We start from the raw sequence: 24,997 nt of genomic DNA, 5'->3' as shown, positions 1-24,997 counted from the left end.
AACTACAACTTTAATAGAATGAAAAAACAAAACAGATATCTCTTCATGTTACATTTTGTATGTTTCTGTGGTAAATCTGCATAATTATTAACATCGAAAAAACATCGATATAATACTGTCTCATTCGCATTTTCGATCTCGACATATATGAGATGATTCGTAAACTTCCGATATATTTCCGATATATCAGTTTATGGGGGAGAGTGGAAGAGAACCATAGAAATAATCGAGAATCTTTAGTTGATGTCCGTCATCGCATTCTATTTTATAAAGTCGTGAAATATTTTGAATGGACGATATATAATTAAAGCTTATGAATAAAGCTTGTGTATTTGTTTGTAATAATGCATATATGGGAAAAAGTTTTATTTGATGACATAATATGGAATTTAATGAAATGCTTTTATAAATGCATAAACCTCGATAAAATTAGATAAAACATAAAAGTTAATATAAATTGCGATGTGTAAATCGATATATCTTTTTATGCAATTTTCTAATAATCTATGCATTTGGCACCTTTCTCTATTTTATCTACAAAAAAATAATTTAAATAAATTATTATATAATTGTATAATATATAATATATAATATATATAATATATAATAATATATATAAAATATATAATATATAATATATAATATGTAATTGTTTTATTGTATTATATTAAGTTTTGATCAACATTATATGCAGTGAGAAAATTAAAATATTTGTTTTAAATAAGAGATATGTATGTATTAAATATAAATCATTAGTCATAAATATATACATTAAATTAACATTAAATAATATTATATCAATATAACACAACATTGTAAATATATTTAAATAATATATAATATTCATATATTTAATTAATATACATTTATTTTAATTAATATATATTTATATATGTATATATTAAGAGAATATATTAATAAATGAGCAAATTATTATATGTGATGTAATAAAAATATTTTCATTTTTTAATATAAATGCAACTAAATTTATCGGTTTTATATATTTAAAGTATTATTTATATATAAATATTTTTTATTTAACAAATATTACATTTTTTTTATAAAATTATTTTTATAAAAAACATGCATTCAGAAATTTTTGCGCATAGTTCGCGATTTATTGCAAATAAAATTTCTGCATCTTCTGCTTCGGAAGGAAAAATTTAAGCAGTCGAAGAAAAACTTTTAGATATGAAAAGCAATCAAGTTTGATAGAGGCAAAATCGCCCTTTCTCAATGCATCAGAATATTGATTTAATTTTAGAAAATGTATAGAACAGTATATTTCAAAGAAAAAATCAATATTCTGAGCTTAGATTTTCTCTGAAAAATTTATTCTTCAGTTTTTTGCAAATGAAAAGACATACAATGTTTCTTCTTTTGCAAACAGATAGCAACGAGTATCAGTAAGTTTTAAGGTATAATATTATTTATTGATGACACCGAAAAAGAGATACGTGCATGAATATCGACTTATAGATTTTCTATGTATCGAAGAGGAATATTCACGTTCTCGGAATAGAAACACGTATGCTCGGGTACTGGTTACTATTTATAACATGGATTAAACACGACACACCGTGAATCCGCTACTGCGTTCAAGGGAATTCAAGTGTATTTCATTCTCGATTACGAAATATTCTTCACACGTGTAAGCGTGCTACATTTCACGTGACCTTATTTAAACGATTTTGATTTCACTAAATTATTAGCGCTTATATAATTAAAAAAATGATTTGTTTACCATTTACTATATTATTATGTACCATTTCATGTAAATTAAATTAGCACCTCGAAGTGTCACGTATCAATGTATCTAATTAATGTCAATTATAATGACGACGATTATATTTGCAAATTACATATTTAATATCTAGAATAATTGCACTCTTTCTAAAGAAAATATTAAATCATGAAGATAAAGTTATGTAAAATTAGATTAAATATCAGAAACATTGTGCGAAACACAGTCTGGTCGCAAGGTTATTCATTCGTAGGTCTCTCTCTGTATCATATATTGTAATACTCAGCTGTTTGAAACAATACGGCTTCTGGATGTTCTGGGTCTTCTTGAACTACGTCTCGTTAACGTGCGTAAGTCTTACACATCGATTCTTAATCCTTGGATATATGAGAGAGGGATTTTTTAAATTTTACAATATTCACTTTTCTCCGATATTCTCTCAGCACCTTCGATCAAAGTTTTTCCTTCTTCTAACTTTTAGAGAAACTTTAAAACTAAACTTTCGATAGTAATCAATTTAAAATGATCGAAATCGTACTTCTGTTGCTTGAATAAAATTCATTAGAAAGTCACGTATCTAAGTTTTAAAAAGGTTTCCCGAAGATGTGTAAGATCAATAATAAATTATACTTAATGTCTAAAAGAATATTAATCGCAATGTTTGATTTAAAGAAATGAAATAAAATAATAACAATTATCAATATACAAATATTTCAAAATTATTACATGTATAATATTCATAATTAGTTTTTCTTCAATGGAAAAAGAGAGCGAGCGAACGAGAGAGATAGAAAGAAAGAAAGAGAGAGAAACGTTTACGCAATTTTTTTGTCCAAAGATAACAGATACGTGTTTTTTTCGTGGCAACGATATATTACGTTTGTTCTTATAAATACGGGTTATTTACAATGCGATATTCCGCAAACGAAACCTGGTGTATTCGAACGGTTTAGCGTATTATCGGAAGGCAATACGATACGTAACGGTGGATTAAGCTAAAAAAATTTCCAACTATCAACTTCTCCGATATTCAGTATTTATGGTGCCGTATTTATCGAAGCTCAAACTTGTTACATTAGAGAGAGAGAGAGAGAGAGAGAGAAAGAGAGAGAGAGAGTGACGATGTGTCACGATGTCCGCGTTCACCTCCCATGATCATTCTCATAACCCTGAATTAAAAGAATTAGCGGCAAAAACGCAGTTAACTGAGACCTTCGTCGTGATATCGCGTTTCCCATGCATGCAACGAGCCTTCCTCGGACATTCGAGAACGACGTGTCGCGTTGAGGATCAGCGAATACTTGGACGATCACGGTGAATTCTTTTCATCGCTTCTGTCACTTCTGAATAATTGCATCTCGAAGTCTTTCGTTCGAACTCGCTCCACGTTCCGCAGGACTCGTAAAACTTGTTTTTCCGATCACGGCGCAAACACATGCCGAAACCCATATTTCGCGAACGTTTACTTCCCTCCGCTACGCTTCCGGAAATGGATCGCTACCAATTTAAGGCTACTCGACTTTTATCGATCCTGAATGATCGAGCCCTGGCCCCCTGAAATCGATTCGACCTGGACCTGGTTGGTGCATCGCACGCGCGATGCCACCGAGGTTCAGCGCTGAATTCGTTCGTCGAAAGCTCGAGTTTTCATTCACAACAAAACGGATTACATATATAAAGCCGAACAATAGTGTCTGTCTGCGCGCGTAACATTCCTTCAACGATATCACAACAGCGACAGGATGAATTATTAATTAATCTGGTATAGTAATGAACGTAATGTCCGTTCGCGCTTTATAGTTATCGCGTAAATAAAATCGTATTTTCTCTCTCTCTCTCTCTCTCTCTCTCTCTCTCTCTCTCTCTTTCTCACTCATACATGCACACCCTTGGTTGAAATTCCTCGGATAATCGCGATGCGAGACAACGACCACAACATTAGCTTTCGGCAGCGGTTTGCGTTTGGAGTTCGATGGAGCGAACAACTCCGATACAATCTTTCTCGTTGGTGAATGGTCGCAGCGCCGGAAAACGAGCAGCACTAATTCTAGTGCGAATTCTAGTTCGAGAGACCGTGATGGAGTTCGCGGGGGAGAAAGCATCCTTTCGCAACCGCTACCCTCCGCTCTCAGATTCGTTCGTTCCGGCTGAAGCAATGGAAAAAAAAAAAAAAGAAATGTGGCCGCTCTCAGGTATGTCTGATCGCATGCTGCATTATCTACTACTACTTACGCGACTCGTTGATTTGCATAAAGCGAGAGGAGAGCCGAAGCGTTTGCAAATAATGAGGCGTTATTATGCGCATGATTTAGATGCACCGAGCGCTTTAAAATCTATCAAACTTTTAAAAGCGAAATTGAATTAATCGGAGAGAACGTTTTACTCGACATTAATAACGCGATAGGCTTTGTAATATTAACGCTCATAATCGCGTAATCAACTACACCTAATTAACGAGTTAGCATCATCCAGAATGGTACAACTCCGCGGCTTTAATGCGAAGGAAAATGAAAATTTATAGCTGTTTGTGTTTAAAGTTAATTAACGCCGCGGGCCGTTTTCGGCGTCACCGACTTGCACCGACAGCTTCTGCTAAACTCTAGCGCTTAATGATCCGTTGACACTTTCTAGATTGCAGCTAACTACAAGAACCATAATTAGCTAACTGATTTCACAAACGATCTCATCGCGGAGTTATTTCAATTATTCATACAAACCTATCATTTTTACTCGTCGATTACTCAAACAATCTAAATCCCATCTAAATTCCCTTCATTAAGGGAAACCTTCAAATTAGTCAAGGATCAATAATGCAAAGGGGCGTTCGGTGATTTTCGATGACTATTCTATAAAACAAGCAGGGAGGATCTCGTGTGATTAACGCTTACGTTGCCGTATATATGTTGATTGTGCCAGACCTTTACTACTCCTCACCGCATTGTTTCGCGACTCCCCATTGCGGTAACGGCGCAATAATTTTCCCGAGCTTTCTCGGCTGGCCTTCTCTTCTTCGGGATTTAACCCCTGGGGCGAGCGCGGTCGACCAGCGTCTCCTCTCCGGCCGGCGCGATTTAATAGAATTTTATCGGGCCGGGGCCGGGTTGAAATCCGTTCGCGGATTAAACCTGCGGTGCGACTCGCAGTGTCTCACACCTGGCATCCCGCCAGCGTTACGTAACGCATTAATTCATGCACGCGAGATTTACATGCGTTAGTGTACGACCCGGAGGCGCCGTGCCGAGGAACTAAGTTTCGCGAGAGGGAAGGACGGAGGTGAGAAAGGGAGAGAAAAAGAGAGAGAGAAAGAGTGGATTTTATGGCGCCGGATCGCTGACCGGACAAATAAAGACGTTTCCGTGGGAGATATCGGAATTTATATCGAACCGGTTTAACTCTAACATGTATTACGTTCCATATAAAGTGACGAACAAGGATGTTTGCGCAATGAGAAAATTACAATGAAAGGCGATTATAGTTGCAAAGCTTCGTTTTTTTGTATTATAAATTTATACGTTAGATTTCGACTGAATAGATACGCGGATATAATAACTATTCGAGAAAACATTTACAATAATATATAACGTGCAAATAACGAAAGTAGAGTATGATCAAGAAAAATAAATAGTTTATCGATTCACCATAAGTTAAGCTTCACGAGAGATATCTTCGACAAATCGTCCCTATCGACGCGACATAAATCTGTTATGTTTCGCCGTAAAATTCTGATTAGGCTATTTTAATCGACTTGCTCGCCGAGGTATGAAAGGGGCGAGGGTGTCTACTCAAAGCAGGAGAGATCTGGAACTACGGTCATCGATCCAGCTAACGATATCATGTCATGTGAGTTAATGATACTCGATATAAAAGATGCGAAAAAGCTGTAACGATAGTTGTGCAGTCAAGCTTGAAAAATGTGTAGACGTCTCGCGCAACGTAACTGAATAAAAAAATAGTTTTACGGAAAGTTAGAATTAAAAATTAGTTAGAGTAAATTTAAATTATTTAACGAATAATATATGCGTATGACATGATATTGCTAACCAATGTTTTATTAGACATCGTGTTGTCATAAATAGTAATAATTTCGAATTTTTAAATATTAAGCAGCTTATGCACGTATTCACAGTGTGAATGTTAAAAATTAAATGCTATTAAGAGAATTACTTGATAAAATTAAATACATTTAATTTATAAAACATTACATTATAGAATGCGTATTAAGTGCGTGTAAACCGAAATGTAAAATCGACGAGCTTTAGCAAAAACATAATTACAAAACTTATTGAAATATTGAATTTGAATAAATGTTCCAAAAAGCTTTAAAAAAATGTATTCCAAAATTCGTCAAAGAATATGTCGTTAAAAGAGAATGGCGAGTCACCCCCTGTAACCCGCACAGCATTGCAACGGGGGGAGCGATTATCAAACCGCAACCGCGCGCGAAACCGTCACAAAGCTAATCGGTCAAAGTTCATCGTGGATCGCATGCGCAGCATTTATCCTTTCAAGACGAAATGACCTTTTCGATCTTCCACCGCAGTTTCCCGAATTTCCGCACCGCCTCTCGATCCGAGGTACGGTTTCCGCTGGCCGGGGCGGAAGAGCGCCGTTTTGCGACGCGCAGAAAACCGCTGCGCCCAAAGATCTACGGCCTTTCCTTCGGTAATTGGCGCAATTACCACTAAAGGCGTAGACCCACCGGGGTTAAATCAAATTGCGCGCGTCATATTTCTGACAATCATCAATTGTAATTAATACACCGATGACCTCATCGTGTGTTTCAATTTCTCGATGCGAACGACGATGTTAACGGCAGAATTAACTTCACCTCTTCGTCAAAGCGGAATTTTTATTTGTCACCAGGAAAAGATTCAAATTCTCTTTTCCAACCCCTTCTTCTACACGATTGTAACCGAGAAATTTATTTTTCACGCGAATCTGAAGCTTACCAAAATTCGTAAATTAATTTTTCCTGATACTTTTTATCTTTTCATTATTGTTATCGGAGGATTCTGATAGATTTACACGATTGCAAATATCGTAACTTTACTTGGTAAATAGATGTATCCTACTTTCCGATGTCCTTTCGCAAGTTTTCCGGTTTTCGTTTTATTTGCTTTTTCCTTACGTTACCACGTTACGCGTAACACGTTTTACTATTTTACCGATGTCGTAAAGCCAAAGAATATTGACAAAGCGAAGCAATATCTAACATTTTTAAGAGCCCTGAAATTCCGTATCAGCAAACGTATCCATACAAAAGGCTTATGAAACATCAAAATTCCGCTGGCATCGAATATTGCAACGGACATCGATAGCCTCCACGCAGAATGTCCCGTCGGATTAATTCGCAGATATTTGAAAATCCAAATAGAAAAGATGAATAAAAAATATTTTACCTCACGAATCTCGTAACAATGTTCGCGCGTTACAACGCGCTTTAAATGTCTAACGTTTAAATTTTCTATTTAAAGATAATCTATAATTATGCCAGCTTTTTCAAATTATAATTTTGCCTTAAATAGAATTGTGTATGTAATTATTAATTATTAATATGTATTAAATAGAATTATGTAAGTATTAATTATTAGATATAATTATTAATTATATGGTAAATATCTATCGTGATCGTATGTACGACGTACGTTTATGCAAATGTCATTCTTGAGGTATCCAAGTGCGATTTATAAGTGTCAATGAAAGCTCTGTGTATCTCATTCTTTTTCTCGCGTTGCAGAACTTATTTAAAGTTTAAAAGCATTCAAATGTCAGGAAGACATCGAGAGACACCCGCCGAGTCTATCGTTAAAGCAGTCGCGCTTGTAACTTTGACAACTTTGACTAACTTCTTAATTGGACATCACGCTCTCAATTCATGCATCCAAAGGATACGATATAATAAACTGTATAATCCACGACGCAATGCGACCAAATTCTCTCTCTTTCCCTATATATATATAAAAACATGCATGATGATAAAATCGCCACGTAGAATTCGTTTTTATCATTTTTGCAACACGAATAATAGGATTTGCGGAATTATAGCAACGGTTCGACTATGTATATTATATGTATGACTATGTATATGCTTACCGCTATATCGTGTGTTCGGCATATAGGCGTACACAACGTCGGTCTTGTTAAACAACGTCATGTAAAAGTGATATTTGTCTTTAGCATCCGAGTGCGGCATGGTGGTGCCTTCTATGATCCGGGAGCATTTTGTCGAATCTGTACTAGTCGCTGCTGCGAGCAGCAACATAATGCCGCACGCAATCCTGGTATTATACATCGTCTGCAAACACAGGAAAAATAACGTAACAATATTGCATTCTCGTTCGACAAATCGACAAACAACAGTTTGAACAGCTGCTCGTATGCGAGCAGCATAGATTATATAAAATCAAATAGAACGAGTGTAAAATCGATCAAATTTCGATATTAAATCGCGATCGCTCACAAACGTGATTTGCTGATATGGATATTGAAAAAAATGTCTTTAATTAACTTAACGTATTCTCTTAATTCTTTGTATTTCTAGGGTAATTGCATCTTTGATACTTCTATCAAGAATTGAAGACTTCCCTTTTATTACTACATTATGATAATGCTGGTCGTGTATTAAATATTGTACAGAGTTTACATTGCAATTTACATAAAAAATTCAGACGTCGTGGGACGACTGAAAATAGGTCAAATTAAAATGTAAATTGGTTTCGGGAGGACAATCGGCGATTCTTGAGCATTCTCACGTTTGAAGGTACGGTCGCACATCCTCACGTCCTTCGTTTATTTCTCTATTATGCGTTTTAATTAAAATTTAAATAAAAGGAAAAATATTTCAGTATCTCTATATAATATACGAATTTAGTATTTTGCAATTTAATTACGATTTCAATTTCTGTCAAATTGATTGAGGTTGATATATACGACAAGTGATCTTTTTCAGAAACTATTAGGAACACGTGTTAAAAAATAATGGAGTGTAAATGATGCAGTTAAAGATAATTGCTAATTGAAGTAAAATATTAATGAACAGAAATAAATAAATAAATTAAAATAAATTAAATAAATTTGACATTTTATTCACAATAAAAATAATTCTTTTAAATATTACATATCTCAGAAAAGAATCATATATCCGAAAAGTTAATTTTGGAAACCTTTCGAAATCTATCGCATGAAGAATTCTAAAATTAATCGACCGATCGTCCCAATCCTTGATTTGATTTCGCGAATTATTATCCCTTCTTCACTTAATGTAATCTTTAATTTAATAGTTTAAATGTCATTTTTTTATTTTTTACACAATAAAAACTAATTTCTTTAATTCTTTATATATAAAAAATTTTCCAGAAAACATTAATCAAGAAACTAAAAATTCAGATGTAGAAATTTGTGTAAATTGCGAAATTTAAAAAATTCAGAAGATGTAGAAATTGATCAATCTAATTCTGAGTGAACTAATTCGTTTCGGTTTTATGTGCAACGGCAAAGGATCGCGATTGCAAGGATTTGCAAACGTGAGAGCACGTGAGTATCGTTAGGCATCGTAGGTTAGAGCAATGCCAACACGTGAGACAATCACCCTCACAATGACCATGTCTTCGATATAACAAAGCGTTGCTGAAAATGCATCAACTGAGTCACTTGGCAATCTTGGCAGAATCTTGGCGCCGAAACGAGTACGTAGAGTCATCTGCGCTTTTCCCGGTTCATTGAACGAGCACACGTTCGAAACATATGACACACTGTAATTGCAAAGGTAAAACAAAAGGTATGAAACAAACGAACCCTTTAAGGGGTCTTTTCTAAGTAGCTTTATGACTTTTTTATTTCTAATTCAGAATAAAATATTTATATCACACCTACATTAATACTCATATTTAAATAAAAATGATATTAAATCAAGATATTAGAAATAAAAAGTATATTAATTTTACAAAAATGTTAACAAATTAATAATTATGTCTAAGTAACATAAAAGCATAATATACAAAGTAAATATTTTATCTTCTTTTTTAATATTATAAAATAATTATAGTGAAGTAAAAGCAAAATTAGAAAGAGATGCTGGTATCATTTAAATTATTAATTATAAATAAATTTAAATTATTATTGAACGCGCGTGTACAAGGAATATTAATTCGAACATTTTTCCATGAAAATAAAAGCTATGGATAGTTAATTATTCATTACATCACAGCCTGGAATGATTAAAGCAAATAATGGCTTGAATTTCACAAAGTTTCGCAGCTATTGCGATTTAATGGACACTCTCCCCATTACAATTTAAAGTTGATGTACTCTGTTTTTACACTTTATATCTCATCTGCAGTAACGTGGCTCATGACAAGCTGAGGTATATAAGATCGCATCGATATGCGAGACGTGAAACACCGTGCGACACGTTGATCCACGAAACATCACTGGGCCTCTAATAAGCTGGTTAACCATAAATCCCAAGCGCCTAAATATATTGCGCCAAACCGATGTATATAGGGCATGGCATTTCACTCTGCCTGGCATTCTGCCATGTTCGTTCGCTCGGCCACGGAACACCAACAGGAACTCAAACAATATCTATCAAGAGACCCGATCGCGGGCTACGGGTTTTCCTGCATTTGGCGTTTACATTACCGAAATTATATTGTTGCATGTACCCGATTTGTTTGCAAGAGAGTCGACCGCGTTGAGAATACAAAACCGAATTACTCTGAAAATATATAACGATATCAAGTGACTGTATCTTATTATTATACTACGTATATAAAGGGCAGAGATAAAATAATACAGAACTCTGAAAGTATAAATTTATAATTAGATTTATAAATTTGTTTCAGATAACAATGGAAATTCGTATGAATGGAAATTCAGATAAATAAAATTATTCGTATAAATAATAACAGTCATGGTATACTTTAAGTATTCTAATAATATTATTTTTATTCTATTCTATTATTCTAATAATAAAAATATTATTCTAATAATATTAAATCTACCAGTAAATTTTTATTATATAAGATTTATTAATACAATAAACCTTGCTTTTCATTTATGTATGTATGAAATGAATTGAGAGAATTATATTATTGATGGATTGGAAAAGTAATTAAATATTATTCTAATAATATTAAATCTACCAGTAAATTTTTATTATATAAGATTTATTAATACAGCAAACCTCACTTTTCATTTATGTATATATGAAATGTATTGAGAGAATTATATTATTGATGGATTGGAAAAGTAATTAAATGAAATAATAATTCTATTTAATAAAAGTTGCATTTATTCGCAAAATTGACGTATGTACTTGATTATCAGTTAATTCTATAATTCTATAAGCCTATTAAGCCCTTTATCTAAATAGTGTACAATATTTCACGCGCGCCATTAAAGCAAGTAAATAATAATTCAAGTAAATTTCAAGTAAATAATAAATTAATACCTCTCGTTATTAATTTATAATAACCTCTTCATTGATATTTCGATCATATCAATCAATATGCAAACAATTCGGCAACAATACCATGATCATGATATACTTCTAACTTATTTGTCGATGAAAAACATTTCTAGATGCTCTAATTATGCAACCAATATACAATGAAAGTTGTATACAAATCCACGATTCTATAGAAAATATATACAGATCTTATTTGCTCTATTTCTAACACATATGCTTAATATGTATACAAAATGGGGAATAAATGCCGAGATTTTATGTATATGATATTAATATTCGATCTTCTATCGGGATCAAAAGCTCGATCGTTATTGAACTAAATCAGTTTGCTAGATGAATAAATGGCGAAGCTATAAGAGGGATGACGAGGATGGCGGGACTTAGAGGGACTCACATCAAGGAAAGTGTAACTCTGAACGACGGATTTGCCAGCCAGCGACGTCAATATGTCGGGTTGGGACTTTGGAAGAAAAAGGGGAACGGGGAGGAACCTCATCGGCGATATTACGACGATCAAAGCTGCGGAATGGAGCGCTTAGGAAAGAGTAGAAAGGCGTATTCATATCTTCGTCAAATAGACGACTTGATATTTAACGGTGTAGATAGATATCCGTAATTTTCGCCAAAATAACCGTCGCGATATACGTTATATCCCGCGACATCGTCAGCGGATATTTCTTGCCTTTTCTCTAGCCCCATCTCCGTCCTTTCCTTTATTTACCTAAATGTAACTTTCACGAAAAATCGCGATTCAGAGATTTTATATCGTTGTAGAGCACGTTCTACCGAAGGGAATTGCGTTCCGATGACATTACTGCTTGATAGGATATTCTTTCTTGCAATATGTGACATCGCGTTTCACGAAATCATATAAATTAACACTTTGGATTCTTTTTTGTACAGATTTTTTTTTTTAATGTAAATTCCCCATTTTTTTAATGTAAAGAATTAATAAGTATTTGCACAAAACAAAATTTTTTAAAAACAATATGGAAATAATAGCCTTCATTTTTTTTATTTTATTTTAAAATAAAATAATATTTCAAATAATATTTTATGTAAACTCATATTTTTTATTTTATAATTTATTTTTGTGGAATTGGTATTGAATAGATAAAATTTTATCAAAATTTCAATAAATTTTTAAACGAGTTTCACCAAATTTTTAATAAATTTTTTGTACAATTACACTTCAGAGAGACAATATAAATGTACATTAATAAAATACTTTTATTAACGCCCGTCTCACTTGACTGTTATTCGTTTTTCACGCGGAAGAGTGTAAAAAACTGCTCTCTCAACGAACGATGATAAAAGCTCATGGTTTTTTATCAATCTGCGTCATCGGCATTTAGCGTGTAAAGGTCCATAAAAAATTTAGGATATCCAGCTGTTCGGCAACGTTTCCGGACGAAGCATTGATTTTCCACTTGAAATAGTCACGACCGATAAATGCCGTCATCGGCGCTATTTCGGCTCATTAAAACGTTCGCTGTGTGTCGATGAACGACCGAATCGACATATACTTTCGATATTAACTAAATAAACGTAATAATTTTGAAGTACAGAGAAAGAGAGAGAGAGAAAGAGGAAGGGAGAGAGAGAGAGAGAGAGAGAGAGAGAGAGAGAGAGAGAGAGAGAGAGGAGAGAGGGTAGGAGGGAGAGAAAGAGATAAAGCGTGTATACTACTGTCCATTGAACAATTCATTTCATTAGTGGCTGCCAGAATTAAATAGTTGAACAGTTGAATACTAAATTACGGTGATATCGATTCGAATTGTTGCTCCGTTAACGCCCGTCAAATCATACTTTAACGAATCGTCAAATCGTACTTTAACGAATCATCATTATTTAACATTTTTATATCGATGCCCTTATATTAAAATTTTTTAACGTTCAATGCGCCGGTATCTGTCATTAATTTGAGAAGAAAGTAATTTACGAGAAAGTATTTCGACTTATTCGATTAAATTTCTCGATTTCTTCGCAGCTTGGAATTCGGGGGCTTTCTTTCGATCAACATTCTATCCCGAACCTATTTTCTTTTTATTTGCGGTTTTGGAGGCGCCGTTTAAAGGCTATCGTCGCGAAGCCAAAATGAGTGTTAATCGAAGCGCGATTCGCCAGAATTGCAAATTTTCAGCTTGCAAGGTAGATCCGGCGCGACACGTATTCCCGGCGGCGCTCGTGTAAGAAGCGAAAATGCACTTGTGCAGCCGTCGCTGGCAGAGAAATCATCGCGATTCGATCGCTTTTTTTATCCGATTTATCCGTGTTGCATCCGCGGCCGCAATCCCTGCGCGTCTCTCCTGCGACCTTTTCCGCTTCCCGCTGTCCTTATCTATTTTCACGAGCAGCCTGACAATACGTTCGTATAACGTGCCTAGTCATGCATAAGGGAAGCATTTTGCACGCTCGACTAGTCGACGAGCCGATCGAGTAGAAGTACCAACGGACATTTCAATCAGGATGCACAATTACACTTTACCATTAAACGTCCATCACGAAATGTAACGTCGAGCAACAGTTTTAATCTAAACAATACATTTACGCACGATTTCTGTACGTCAACTTGGCTTATTATTTTATTTATTTATTATTTTCCTCCGATTTTATCCGCGTTTTGTGTATGTGTCATTTAGACTTTTTTTTGTATATCTCAATCTTTCGCCGCACATTACAAACCATTGTACGACCTTTATTCGGCTAAACCTACAAGCAACCGAAATAAAGTTTATTTCGCCAAAGGACAAAAGCGGTTTTTTTCCGCGAGGAAACACACGTAACATGCAATTACACGAGAATACACAAAGGATGAAATATGTATATCCAGTAGTGTGATCTATTAATCATTAAAAAAGAACACGATTACGCCTCGTGTCAAGTATATGCATCTCTTCTTCCCTTTTTCCCCGCCTTTTCCTTTCCCTCGCTTTCTTTTTCCTTTCTTACATGACATCTTCAAAAAAAAAAAAATGTCTCGAACTTTAGACTAACAGTGACACTTACAATATCATAAATTCCCACTTAACAATACAACTGTAATTTAATACGTTATATGTTATTAATAACGTAATAATTACATTGTTCGGCACGAGCATCACTAATATAACGAATATTAATATAACGCTATTGTTAACTCGAGTATGATATTTCTAGATGTGGATCGCATCACTGGAATAAAAATTTCCTCGCTGTGGATATAATCGAAAGTACATATATATATATTCGAATAAGCGGATACTCACCGCTGACGCCGCTCGCGAAACACGACGTACGTCGAAACGAAAGCTCTCCTCCTGCGTTCCTCGCGAGTCACGTGCGTTCTCCAACGCGACAGGGAAACACACCCGCAACTCGTCCGCCGCTGCCGCGAACCTTCGGCTGACTGACACTGACAGCTGTCTGACTACCGGGCTGTTACTACTTCAGGCGGCCGGGCGTGCGCGGCGCGCGACACGCTCTGTATGGGCTTCCTCTCCTCGCGACGACCACGGGATGTTATCAAGTTTTGAATTATTTTGATTGTCGAAGCAGTCGCGCCTTAACGGTAAGGCCAGGGGAGCATACACTTCCGCATAACAGCATAAGAAAATGAAGCAATCATAGTTCTCCATTTTTACACCTATAATGAAAATAAAAGACTTTGATTGATTGATTTCTCTTATGCATTATGCGTTGTGCCTTATGCAAAAGTGTGGGTCTCGGCCCTAAAAGACTCTCGGTACTCACAGTCGATTCTTATTTTGTGACTGTCTTAAGTATATTTTAAGATGCTAATACGGCTCTGTGGCTGATAATCTCTTAAGACAATACTTAAGACAGTCTTAAATATGAGATTGCGAGTATCGGCTTGTGACTCCTTTTCCAAAACTTGAACTACGTAACAATTCAGAATCACAAAGCTAAAATGATTGCTTGCTGAAGCTGAGTTTATAGCATTATCTTTTTCTGTGACTAAAATTTCCAAATTTAATGTGTAACATCTTTAATAGATAAAAATGTTACGATATAAAAGTGTTTTTTAACAAAAGATTAAAAATTATCTAATTATATTTTTTAATTAATTATTGATTGATGTATCAAAACGTTTTGAAGTTTGATTAATATATATAATTTATGGTGATTTGCGAAAAATTTGTCAATAATTTCAAGTAATTACTTAAAAATGTTTTACCTCAACAATGTAGTAATTATATGTTTCTGATGATAAACAAGCCATGTGGATTTGCTGTATAAATTTACAGGTAAAAGTGAAATATAAATAAAGTATGTAATGGAAAAAGGAAAGAAGAGAGAGTTACGTTTATTTTCCTGTAATATAACATATATATATATATATATATATATATATATATATATTTAAGATAACATTGCTATGGCCGTGCGGCTATCGTAATTGTAATTTTAGAGTTCTCAATTTCAAACATTCTTGTAAGTTTCCGTCTTGCGAGTGAAAGAAAACAGAGTTTGTTTGTAGAAATGAAGTTTCGCAATAGTATTAGTGAATAAAATATCGCAGTATGGATTTGTTTGCAATTTCTGTTCTGTTCTGGTTCTGTTGTATCTGTTGGTTGTTCGCAATCATTTCTTGTTTGATCAAAAGCCATACTTTATTTTTAAATGCAATAGCTTACACTTTTCTTAGTTTTCATTTCTCGAAGTTCTCAGTCTCTTTCTTTCAATAAACTTCCCAACATGCGACGACTGCTAGTAAAGATATCAATTACATCATATTATGAAACGAATCACAATTTAGTGACGTTCTTAAAGAGTATACCAACAATTAATCCATCGCGAATCCACACATAAAAAAGTCAACCAAATTAAGCCGAATAATTAACTTGACCTTGTTATCACTGAATTGCTTTATTTGTTCGAGTATGACGAAACTCTTAAAATGTCTCAGTTTTTGGTAATTAGAATGGCGCCGCTTGTCTGTCATAATTCAGCCGGCTTTACGAATGTACGGTTTCCAGGAAGCTGCGATAAATACTTAATGAAAACATGCATATATCGCATCCATTCATCGTTGATAATTTACTTTTTAACAAATATTTACAATTATTTATATATAATATTTATAATATTTATGCTAATAAATTAAAAAAAATTACTTCCTTTTTTCGTTTACATTAATTTTTAAATTACCACTTAAAAAAATTAAATTATTTTATTTTTTGTTACTATTTTAAAACTAATTTTTAAATCAATTTTAAACTAGACTATTTTTTATTTAACCAGATTTTTTTAATATATGAAATTATCCGTCATTTCAAATGTTTTGTAAAATACCTTTAGTTTAAAAATTTATTATAGAAAATCTTATAAATTTAATTATTAAAATAAATAACATGTAATTTTTAAAGGAGTTTTTGATCAATTTTATCATAGTTATAGACGAGTCTTTTAATTCATCGATTGATTAATCGCATAGTGCGCAAAAGCTGTTTTTAGAACAAAGTTACATTTGCGCATTATACGATTTATTAATCGATGAATTAAAAAATTCGCCTTACATGTTTTATTATCGAAATGTATTATCATCGCACATAAAATTAATCGCGATTTCGAAACAGTACAAAGTCGTCGACTGTCTCGCGCGAATCAATGTTAATGCACGGTCGTTTTGCTATCCAACCAACAAGATTACGAAATTAAAACTATTCTCATCTCCCTCGAAATCTCCCTCAGATTCATTCGCAAATCCAACTGTCACCGATCGAGCTACATTACCGTGAAAAGAAGTCGGAATAATGCTGAGCGAAGCGGTCGAGATAAATCCTCCAGGTTGTTTTACATCAAAACTCGTGATATAAAAACATGAAACTGCAGTCTTTGCATTTTTGTCATTTCATATTCGCAAACTGTGACGTAAAATAGAAAAATTGTAGTATTTAACCCTATAACGCCGGTAGAAATACTGTTCTGCAAATTCAAAAGCTGCTTTTTCATTCTTGCGTTTACTTTCTGTGATTATTACGACAAGAAGTTTTAAAAAAAATCTTTAATAATCAATGATCTTTTTATTTTTATTATTTTTTGGAATGATATATTATAATGATATATTATAAAATAATTACGATTGAGCAATCTATTTTGAAAAATCTATTGTGTTAATAAATATCAATTTCAATGAAAAATAATTTCATTTTAAAATACTTTAATATAAAAAATAATTATATTATATAGAGGTTATATTAAAGTGATACTAATTGTCAAAGTATAATATATTATCTTTCACATTGTATTTATGAATACATTCCTTTTATATGCATTTTCTTACGCTTCAAAGGAAAGATAAATATATATAAAAGAAAATAAAAAATTAAAGGTATTTAAAATACACTTAAAAGAACAAATCGCACACATATTTATTGTATTATTATTTGTAATTGCTTTAATGAAGAAAGATGGATATTTGCTTATATTTTCATTCTTATAGCAAAAACGGAAGATCGTCCGTCATCAAATAGCTCGAAGAAATCTGTGACAAGTACTGGAAATAAAATCAAGAGTAAAATTCCAACAACTCATTTTGGACGGAATGCCATGCAAGTACGTTAATTATTTGGCATAATATGTTGCCAAATAGTTTTGGTTATAATACAAACAGATTACATGTCCAGCGATTTTTCTTCCATCTTCTATCATCCATCTTCCATCTTCTATCATTATATCAATATTCGCAATAATTAAGCTTGATTTAAAGCAATTATTTATAATAATTTACAAAATATATTTGATATTTGTTCATCGCTCATCAAAAGTGACTCATAATCTCTTTATAGGGCGATTCAGTGAGTCATCCTATGTACGAAGAGATTTCCAGCGGGATTAACTCTAATAACAACTCCGCTCGTCGACCGAGTATGAAGACTTTGAACATGTCTAATAGAAAGCCGACAAATATAATCCCCGCGGAGAGGCGTCAGCTCGAGATACAATATAGCTCGAAAAGGATACGATATACGAATCTGAAAAAGACGCTCTTCGATAAACAAGTAATTGTCGAGCGACATGAACTTTTCCTAAAGACGAGTTCTCATACACAATTACGCGATTGTAGATAGTTTAGGAATTTTTGAAGATCCTCTTCGAAATCAGGTCAGAGATCTAAATGATAGTCGAGATGAAATATAAAAAAGAATAGATGAAATAATAATAATATACAAAGACTGTCAAATGAAGAGCCAAAGAGAATATAAAAAAGGGTGCGATAATTAATGTTACTTTCCTCTAATTTATAAATTTTATAAATTTATAAATGCATGTATATATATATATATATATATTTTTTTTTTTAAACAATCTTGTATGCGCATAAATTATCGCGCTGTCTTTTTGTAGCTCTCATTTAAACTTTGAGATATTAAACGACGTTCTTCTCTGTTGCGCGTCTCCAGAAAATTGCACGAGATCTGTACGACGAGATGTCGAGTCTGCGAGAGAAGATAATCGCGGTCGGCGGCAAGGACCCGGGCAAGATCGAGGAGTTGAGATCGCCTCAAGTGGAGTGTCCTAAACAAAGCCCGCCGACGCCGATCGAGACGGGCTCGCGGCACGACTGCGCCGAGCGGCCGATCTGCATGGACGAGTCGGCGGTAATCGGTGTGTTGCTGTTGCAAAATCAGCTGCAGGATCTCTGCGACCGTTCTCAAGAGATCTGTCAGCGCGCCCTGGACAGGAGTTCGTCGTTCGCGTCCCTCATCAAGTCCTGGCTGACAGAATCGAGCCGGCAGGACGAGACGGACAACATGTTGATCCTGGTGGATTATTCGGAGATGGAGGCGCAGCAGGCGAATTTCACGCGAGACAATGAGGAGATGAAAGCGCAACTGGAAGAACTGAGGACGGCCCAGAAGGACTTCGTCGCCGAGTTCGCGAAGAGATCCTCGAGCCTGCGTAGCGAATACGACGATTATTGCGGGCGCGTGAAGGAGGAGCGGCCGAATGCCGATCGCGGGGACCTGTTGCAGGAACAGCTGAGTGTCGCTCGGGAGGAACTCAAAGCGGAGCGTGACAAGGCGAATCAAGGGAAGGAGAGGACGAGAATGATGGAGCTGCAGATGCAAAAAGCGCGGGCGAAGATTCACGAGCTGGAGGGGCACGTGGCTAACGAGGAGGAGAAGTCGCAACAGCTGCAGAACAGCGTCAAGTCGTTGGAGGCCCAATTGAAGCAGAAGGATCAGACGATGGAGCTGAGAATGAAAGATATGCACAAGGCGATGAAGAGCAGCGAGAGCCTCATGGCGAAAATGGAGAAGCAACGTGACAGCTTCGAATCACGGTTGTCCTTTTAATCCCGCCGAATTCTCGGCCCCCCCCCCTTTTACTCTCGATCTTTAAGAAATATAAAAGTTTAATTCTAAGTCATGAATAAATGAGGCTATAAGGATGTTTTGTTTTTAATAAAATCAGATTTTTATTTAAAAAATTAAAAAGAAATACCTTTAGTTTTATAAGTAAAGTTGTTTGAATAAGGGCAAGATCGATCTCTTCTGTTCTATATTTTCTTAAAGTTGCCTGTTTTAGGATGCTGGAGCTCAAAGAAAAGATGGCTCGCAAAGAAGCCGAAGCGAGTGAAACTATTAAGGAGTTATCGGCAAAATTTGAAACGATTGACGTACAGATTATTAAAGAGAGAGAAAAGAGGTAATATTTTATTTTAATTGTAGTTCCATTTTTAACAACCGCATATCATTAATTTTTAATGCTAGCTTTGAAGAAAAATAATTGCATAATTATCATAATTTTCATAATTATCATAATTATCATATCATTATGTTATTATTATATATTTTCTCCAAATATAGATAATAACGTATAAATAATGAAAAAGATATATTCTTCACATTATTTTCTTTCTGAATTAAAATTTGCATACATTTTTTTTTTTAAGAAATTTTATTATATTCATATAATTCTATTGAGTTCTATTAAATTCATTATAGAGAACAAGCTGAAAGTGCCTTATCTGAGATGGAGGAACGTTGCAAACATCTCGAGGAGAAAAGCCAGCTGCTCTGCGACCTCGCGAGTGAGAAAAGCAATAATATAGCTGTGACAGGTAGGTAAGCTCAATAATTTCAAAGTATCGAGAAAACTTCTCATTTACAATTCCTGAATGAAACGTCGACACAAAAGTGTCGTATATTTGTTCGTTGAAAGCTTCCATTCCGATTATCGGCCTTTAGATAACGCTCACACGGAAAATGAAATCTGCTTGTATAACGACTTGATGGCAGTCCGAGCCGAGCTAGAGAAACAGAAGGAGAAGGCCGAGCAACTCGAGAGGGAAAAGCAAGAGATTGTCGCCGTGATGCACCAGGCAGCCGTTAGTTTGCACTACTTTCGGAACCTCTGCTCGTATAAGAACTAAGAATCATTCACTTCCTCTCGCTTGTTAGACCGTGATTTTCGTCTCCGATAAATCGTCCTCAAAATTAGTTTCAATTATTCATCTTTTTCATTCACCCGCAGAGCCGTGACAATGAAGATGAGACGAAGGATAGGCTCGCCGCCGAACTCGTAGCCAAGACTAATGACCTCCAGAATCTGATGCTAGAGAACGCTCGACTCCAAAAGATTACGAGATTTACGTAAGCTTTTAGTGTCAAGTTAGAATATTATCCCGCCAATATTCGCTTGAATTGATATTTGTGTAATCAAATGCTTGAACATCTTCAAAATTGTCGCTAAAAACGCGACAAAAAATTGTTTCCACCTTAAAAGATTTTGCAGCAAATTTATATACACTCTATTAATAATTTAAATAATTCTTTTTGTTTTAAATAATATAGATCTATATAATATAAAATCTATTTATATTATATATCTATATTATGTATATATTATATAGATTTATATTTATATATGTGTGTGTGTGTGTGTGTGTGTGTGTGTGTGTGTGTATCTATATATAATAATATTGTCTTTACATTATAAGAATTCTACAATTCTACAATTCTAACGATTTTTGGATCAAAGATACATTTAAAATTTAAATTTTTGCCAATTAGTTTTGAGTCCAAACTCTTAATTTTTATTCTGCAGACAAGAGAGGAATGAAGTGCTAGAGAATCAGTTATCGAAGATCCAGCATCGTCTTCAAGCGAGAGCGAAAGAGACCGGCAAGACTCAAGGACTCGATACAATAGAGCTTCAGCAACAGATCAGTGATTTGCGGAACAGTTTGGTCGAAGCTGTACAGCAAAACCAAGAATTGGAGACTACCCTGACGCAAAAGCAGCTGGAATTAGAACAGCGCGATCGGGTGATGCGCGAGCAGAGCAAATTCCTTAAAGTTCGAGACGAGTTACTGAGCCTCCTCAAAGGGAAGCAGACAAACGCGACGAATCCCACTAATGATAATTACGAAGATATCGATGAAGTAATACAAGATACTATCATATTCAGCATTTTCTATCTTCTTTCTGATCCTTTTAATCTTTTTCATTCTTCATTCAGAAGCTGAATGAAGAATGTATAGATGTATAGATGTATAGAAGAAAGTAATAATATATCCAATGTGTCTTCTGATTTATGTCGATTTCGTCATATAGATTATGTTACTTAAGATTTTATTCTCTAATAATGATTGTATGTCTAGATCAACAAACAAATCGTGGCGAAGACAGAGGCGATTCAGGAATTGTATGCCACGCTTGAGGGCAAGCAGATGCAGGTGATGCGATTAGAGAAGCTGGTGAAGCTATTGGAAGATCAGCAGGATCGCGCACAGGCGCAACGCACGCGGCTCGAGCATCGTATCGCGCAATTGGAAGTGAGCTTGCGAGAAAAGAACAAAAACGATAACACCCGGTACGTTGCCAGGAAGTACTTGCGTAAGCCTCGATCGAGCGATGGATTATCACGCGTTTATTCTTGCGAATCGAGACAAGTGTTATTGGAAACATCCGCGCCAAGATTCCATCTTGATTATCCGCATTCGTGCAAAAGATCAAGATCCCCGCGGTATCGATACTTTTCTCATCACGTTCCACCCACGAAGAATTCGAATTTTCCGCCGAGAGAATTTCATCTTAACGATTGGTATCGCGTTTCTTCCAATAAAGAAGAGACATTTATTTGCGAGCAATGTCAACGGGAAGTTAATGAAAAATACAGGGGTGACGTAATTCATCACGTTGGAGACCATCACGCACCCATTCGAAGATCTCTTTACGGTTGGCTGATGGATCCTTCGGTTCTGGAAGCCTTTGGCGAACCAACGAATTATTTAAATAAATTTCATTCCAACGAGTCCATCTCGTCCGAAGAAAATGCAAATTGCTTTTTTGACATTGTTAATCCTATTATAATTCAGGGTAATGCAAAGAAATGTGTCAGAGAATCATGTCGTCGACGTGACCAATATTATTATCGATACCGCGGTCGTTTGCCAAGACGATCTCTTCATCATGCCTCTCTTCGATGCAATCCGATTAATCGCACTATATAATATCAATATTTCTTATCTACATCTATATTATATATTACAGATAAACCTTATTATATTTATATTGTAAATTGATCACTTCATCTTGAGTAACAATTTTATATTGAAGTATCTTTGAAAGATTATGTGATAATATGATTTCGAAATATGAAACATGTTTCGTGAAATACTATATTCTTCAGAATTATAAAATCAACTTTAATAATTTTTTATTAATTCACATCATAATTTACATCAGTATTTACCCATTATTCTTAATAAATTAATCGTTGTCAGATATAAATAGACATTATTAATATATTTGAGACAACCATTTTTATACTTTTTTATGATAAAATTTTTTAAATTCTTAGGATTTGTATTCTCGTCTCAAGTATATTAATTACAGTCATGCTTTGATAGGCTAGGTACTTCCTGCTACATATATTGATATCGGTATAACTCGATGACAGAGTTTTTTACAGTGCCTAGCCTTGCAAACAAATCGATTTTTAATCTTTTATATTTTTGATAACTTATATCCTTTTATGTTTTAGGAGTAGAACTTTCGGCATCCTGTAAGAAATTCTGTAATCGTCAGCACAACTTATAAATATCAACCGGCGATTCATATATTGGATACCAAGAAATTACACGTGTATGTCTAATGTCTAATTCGTGTGTATAAATATCTAAAATATGTAAAATTAAAAATTTCATGTGATACATCACATATATTTTGAGACAAATAACATATTTATACAAACGCACTTTGTAGCTCCGTTTATTTTATATAACAATATTTATTCTATTGTGAATAAAAATATATACATGAAAAATATATTAATATATATATTAATATATAAATATATTAATTTATTTCTTGCTTTAATCATTGTCATTATCGCTGCTATCCGAATAGGCACCTAATAATGAGAGACCGTTTCCTACATAATCCATCTTAGTGTTGGTATTTGTTGCATTCGATGTACTTGATGAAATATTAGGTATTTCTTCCAACTGTGAAACTGTTTCCTTATCTGAAGAAACATTTTCGATCGATGTTTTATTCTGTGACGATCTTGCATTTATCTTTATACCAATATTACTTTTCTTGATTAAAGTAGATGAATTCTTTTTATTAGATAATCCTGTATTTTCTGACCACAATGATGCTTTAATAGATTTTGAGGACTGTATGAAATTTTCCTGCAAATAACCAGTTATAATTAGTTTTCTAATCTAATTTTCTTGTATTAAAAAATAAATAAATCACATTAAATATAAAATTAAAATCTTACTGTTTCTTTGCCATTTGCTTCGTCTGTTTTAAATATTTTTGTAGGAGGTTGAATGCTTTCTTCTTCCTCATTTTCCAACTCTTCAATTTCTTCTTCCACAACAGTCCCAACTAATTGTCTTTTGCCAAATACAGATTTAATATATTGTTCATCTAATTCTTCTTGTTCCTTTTCTGTCCTCTGCCTAGCAGCTTCAGTATCATATTGTTCTAACATTTGATCATAATCTATAGTCTGCTGTCTTCGGTTTAAATCCTTTAACTCTTCTAAAGACTCTAACAATTCCAGTTCTTGCTTTGATTGAAGTGTTCTCTTTTCCAAGAGCTTCATCGGATTGGTGGCCTCTTCTTCTTTCTCCTCGTCCTCTTCCCTTTGCGCCTGTTCCTCGGCAAGTTTCAACGCCATAAAATTTCTCGTGGCACCTGCCTCTATCTCATAATCCGTGTTCTTTGGATCAGTCTTAAAGGATATCTCTTGCAGGCAACGGGTACACTTAATGTAGAACCTGTAAATGCGTATGCCCAGGTAATCGTCGCCTTCGACGTCCTCCTTACGCGCATTAAATTTCTTGCCCTTGTAGATATATTCACCGCATGTCTTGCATCGCATGTTGAACGGTGCCATCAACCGCACAGTATACTGACGATTTCTCGCCAATTTCATACGCGGGATTTTCGAAGGATCGAAATCCGGCGGATAGTATTTCTAGTATATATAAAAAGATAAAGGACAGTTATCAAGACACGTGAAAATGTCGACGATGTGGACTCATCGCAAAAAGTAATATTTTTTATACTTACGTTTAAAACTTTTCGTTCCGACATCTTGCTACTTTAACTCTCTCTCTCTCTCTCTCTCTCTCTCTGTCCGCGATTAGGCTTTAAAATTCTATATGAATAGAGAATTTTATGTAAAATTCGAAGATTACAAACAATTTAGGTTAAGTTTTAAGATATACACTGAATGAAGTTGAATCGTCGTTGTCGGCTGCATTCAGTATTGCCAACCGTACAACAGTCATGATTGGGTGTTCCTGATCATGA

The 24,997-nt window shown here is 34.5% G+C and overlaps 3 protein-coding genes across 4 annotated transcripts in view; 1 reads left to right on the top strand and 2 right to left on the bottom strand.

Moving 5' to 3' along the window:
• The window catches only part of LOC105427314 (spondin-1), a 28,830-nt gene extending 14,205 nt beyond the window's left edge, over positions 1-14,625 (bottom strand). For both annotated transcript variants that reach the window (XM_089083227.1, XM_089083228.1), the window contains exons 1-2: positions 14,462-14,625; positions 7,838-8,039 (exon numbers count right to left, since the gene is read on the bottom strand). In XM_089083227.1, the coding sequence (XP_088939353.1) occupies positions 7,838-8,036 (199 nt within the window). In that variant the 5' untranslated portion in view covers positions 8,037-8,039; positions 14,462-14,625. The remainder of the gene's footprint in view (positions 1-7,837; positions 8,040-14,461) is intronic.
• A 3,013-nt stretch (positions 14,626-17,638) lies between these two features.
• On the top strand, positions 17,639-23,349 carry LOC105427316 (uncharacterized). Its single transcript, XM_025218317.2, has 10 exons — positions 17,639-17,771; positions 18,005-18,217; positions 18,620-19,503; positions 19,749-19,868; positions 20,168-20,283; positions 20,411-20,550; positions 20,697-20,815; positions 21,270-21,606; positions 21,826-22,037; positions 23,211-23,349. The coding sequence occupies exons 1-10, from the start codon at positions 17,766-17,768 to the stop codon at positions 23,233-23,235; spliced, it is 2,172 nt and encodes a 723-aa protein (XP_025074102.2). The 5' UTR covers positions 17,639-17,765; the 3' UTR covers positions 23,236-23,349.
• Positions 22,859-24,961, bottom strand: LOC105427313 (splicing factor YJU2). Its single transcript, XM_011638980.2, has 3 exons — positions 24,755-24,961; positions 23,955-24,659; positions 22,859-23,862 (listed from the first exon to the last, which is right to left on the bottom strand). The coding sequence occupies exons 1-3, from the start codon at positions 24,776-24,778 to the stop codon at positions 23,542-23,544; spliced, it is 1,050 nt and encodes a 349-aa protein (XP_011637282.1). The 5' UTR covers positions 24,779-24,961; the 3' UTR covers positions 22,859-23,541.
• Between the last annotated feature and the right edge of the window lie 36 nt (positions 24,962-24,997).

This window comes from Pogonomyrmex barbatus, unplaced genomic scaffold (genome assembly GCF_055798465.1).
Source record: "Pogonomyrmex barbatus isolate J1 unplaced genomic scaffold, ASM5579846v1 scaffold7, whole genome shotgun sequence".
Classification (NCBI taxonomy): Eukaryota; Metazoa; Arthropoda; class Insecta; order Hymenoptera; family Formicidae; genus Pogonomyrmex; species Pogonomyrmex barbatus.
This window is presented reverse-complemented; position numbering and strand designations above follow the sequence as displayed.

Coding starts and splice junctions, on each gene's coding strand:
- LOC105427313 (XM_011638980.2), bottom strand. CDS start 24,778: ATGTCGGAACGAAAAGTTTTAAAC. Junction 24,660..24,754: donor CGGAACGAAAAGTTTTAAAC/GTAAGTATAAAA, acceptor TATATATACTAG/AAATACTATCCGCCGGATTT. Junction 23,863..23,954: donor AAGCAAATGGCAAAGAAACA/GTAAGATTTTAA, acceptor GGTTATTTGCAG/GAAAATTTCATACAGTCCTC.
- LOC105427316 (XM_025218317.2), top strand. Junction 20,551..20,696: donor CCGTGATGCACCAGGCAGCC/GTTAGTTTGCAC, acceptor ATTCACCCGCAG/AGCCGTGACAATGAAGATGA. Junction 20,816..21,269: donor CAAAAGATTACGAGATTTAC/GTAAGCTTTTAG, acceptor TTTATTCTGCAG/ACAAGAGAGGAATGAAGTGC.